Below are 2017 nucleotides of genomic sequence, written 5' to 3' on the forward strand. Positions count from 1 at the left end.
GTGCTTTAGACCACTGAGCCATTTCACCAGCCCTATTTTGTGGTTTTGATTAATGCTCTATTACAGCAGTCATTTCAGCCGGGGATTAGTGACTTTGGTAGTGGTCCAGCCTGCTGGTCATCCAGTGCTGGACTTGTCAGAGTCATTTTGGGCAGACCTTTCACATTTCTCTGAGAAATTCACAAAACATTAGCTCATTTCTTAAGCCAAATCATTATTAGTTAAGCTGGGCTTGTAACACATGTCTGTAATTCAAGCACTTTGGAAGGCTGAGGCAGGATTGTAAATTTGAGCCCAACTCAAAAATAAAAGCGGAGAGAAAATATTCTGGGGATGCAGTTGAATATGAGTGCCCTGGTTCAGACCCCAGTACTGCCAAAACAAAAAGTGCCTCTCCTATTTAATTTTGAAAATAACAGCAAAATAGAACAAAAATGTTAAAAAGCAAATATTTTTTACTATTTTGATATTTCTCACAACACTTAGCAGTTCAACTTGTAAGAATTAGGGTGGGAAAGAACAGCACCACTGTAGAACAGGCCAGGCAGTCTGAGAGGGCCTAAATGTAGCGTACTTTCTTCTGGGCTGCTACAGATGCTCTGCTGTGTATACCTGAAAAACAATTATATTACTAAGAAGCGTCCCTTTGTTTAATGTTCCCTAGTTGCTGAGTCACTGGTGAGAACTGCATGAATAAGACATCTGATTGGGGGCCTGCCCATTAGCTCAGTTGTTTAAGTGCCTGCTTAAAGGAAACATTCAGGCTCAGGATGCTGTGGCTCAAATCCTGATACTCCCGCCAAACTAGAAATGCCCTGAAGGCATCTTGAGGTGGCAAAACAAAACAAAACAAAACAATCTGCGGTTTTTTGGGGCCAGGGAGGCGGCTCAGTGGAATAAGTGCTTCCCTGGAAGTGCAAGCACCTGAGGTCAATCCCCGGTTCCACCAGAATAAATAAATAAATAAATAAATAAATAAATAAATAAATAAAAGACATCTGATTACCCTGGTGCTCTGATGACTTTGTTATTTGACTGCTGACTGTTGGGTAATTCTACTGCTTACCACATATTCATGTACCTAAATTACTCATGGTTCCCTCTGTCCTCCCCCTACTTAGTACCAGGACATTCACAAAGCCATTTCCAGCATTCTCTTTGAAACTGGTTGCCTGAGCAGTGAGAAAGGCTTAAGAAGAAATATGGAACATTTATTTACAGCTTTGTTATAATTCCTTGGAGAAATCAAGAAAATTCACAGGCGCTTTTATTCTGTGTTGCTCTTTGCAGCAACAGTCCTATGCTGACCTGAAGAGTGGACAAGAATGTATGTATACTTACATCATTCATCTCTGTCTGCAAGTCCCATTTCTACTAATGGCGTATGGACTGGGTACTGTTCATCCTCATATAGGGTTACCGTTTGTTCCGGTGCCTGAGCCTAGAATTGAAAGAGTTTGTCAAGAAAACCTAATTAATGTCTTTGTTGCCCTTTCTCTCTTATATCTGGTCATTCACACAAAAGGAAAAAGGTATTCTCTAGGTTTATTTCTAATTTATATTTCCAAGGGGTACACCTGTAATGGCTTCCTGCTAAATCTCATTTGTTTCACTCCAAAAAATAATTAAATACCAAAATTCTGAGGAGAGCCAGTGGGCTTTATTTAATATCGTTATCCCTGTTAACAGTTTATTCACATTCTACACATGCTAAAGCTTTGGAAGAATATGTATTTTGTATTTTTTTGTATTTAGTACAGGGTCTAACTACACAGATTGGACTCGTAGTGATCCTGTTTTCAGCCTCCCAAGCACTGGGATTACAGGTGTGTGCCATCACGCCTAGTCTCAAACCCAGTCCCAGCTTGCCTCGGGTGGAGCTGGCATGGCATGCCTGGGATTGAACCCCGGTCCCTGTGCTCTGCCAAAGCAGGCACTTTAGTCCATTGAGCTATATGGCCAGCCCTGGAAGAATATTTTTTTTAAAAGTTTATTTATTTATATGTGTGTGTGCGTG

General features: G+C 40.8%; 1 protein-coding gene across 1 annotated transcript in view; it reads right to left on the minus strand.

Moving 5' to 3' along the window:
* Nucleotides 1-490: 490 nt before the first annotated feature.
* Rnf17 (ring finger protein 17) overlaps nucleotides 491-2017 on the minus strand; it is a 228465-nt gene continuing 226938 nt past the window's right edge. Inside the window, 2 exon segments of the mRNA XM_004639411.2 lie at nucleotides 491-612; nucleotides 1342-1441. Of these exon segments, the coding sequence (XP_004639468.1) occupies nucleotides 1343-1441 (99 nt within the window). The 3' untranslated portion in view covers nucleotides 491-612; nucleotide 1342.

This window comes from Octodon degus, unplaced genomic scaffold (assembly GCF_000260255.1).
Source record: "Octodon degus isolate 3935 unplaced genomic scaffold, OctDeg1.0 scaffold00111, whole genome shotgun sequence".
NCBI lineage: Eukaryota > Metazoa > Chordata > Mammalia > Rodentia > Octodontidae > Octodon > Octodon degus.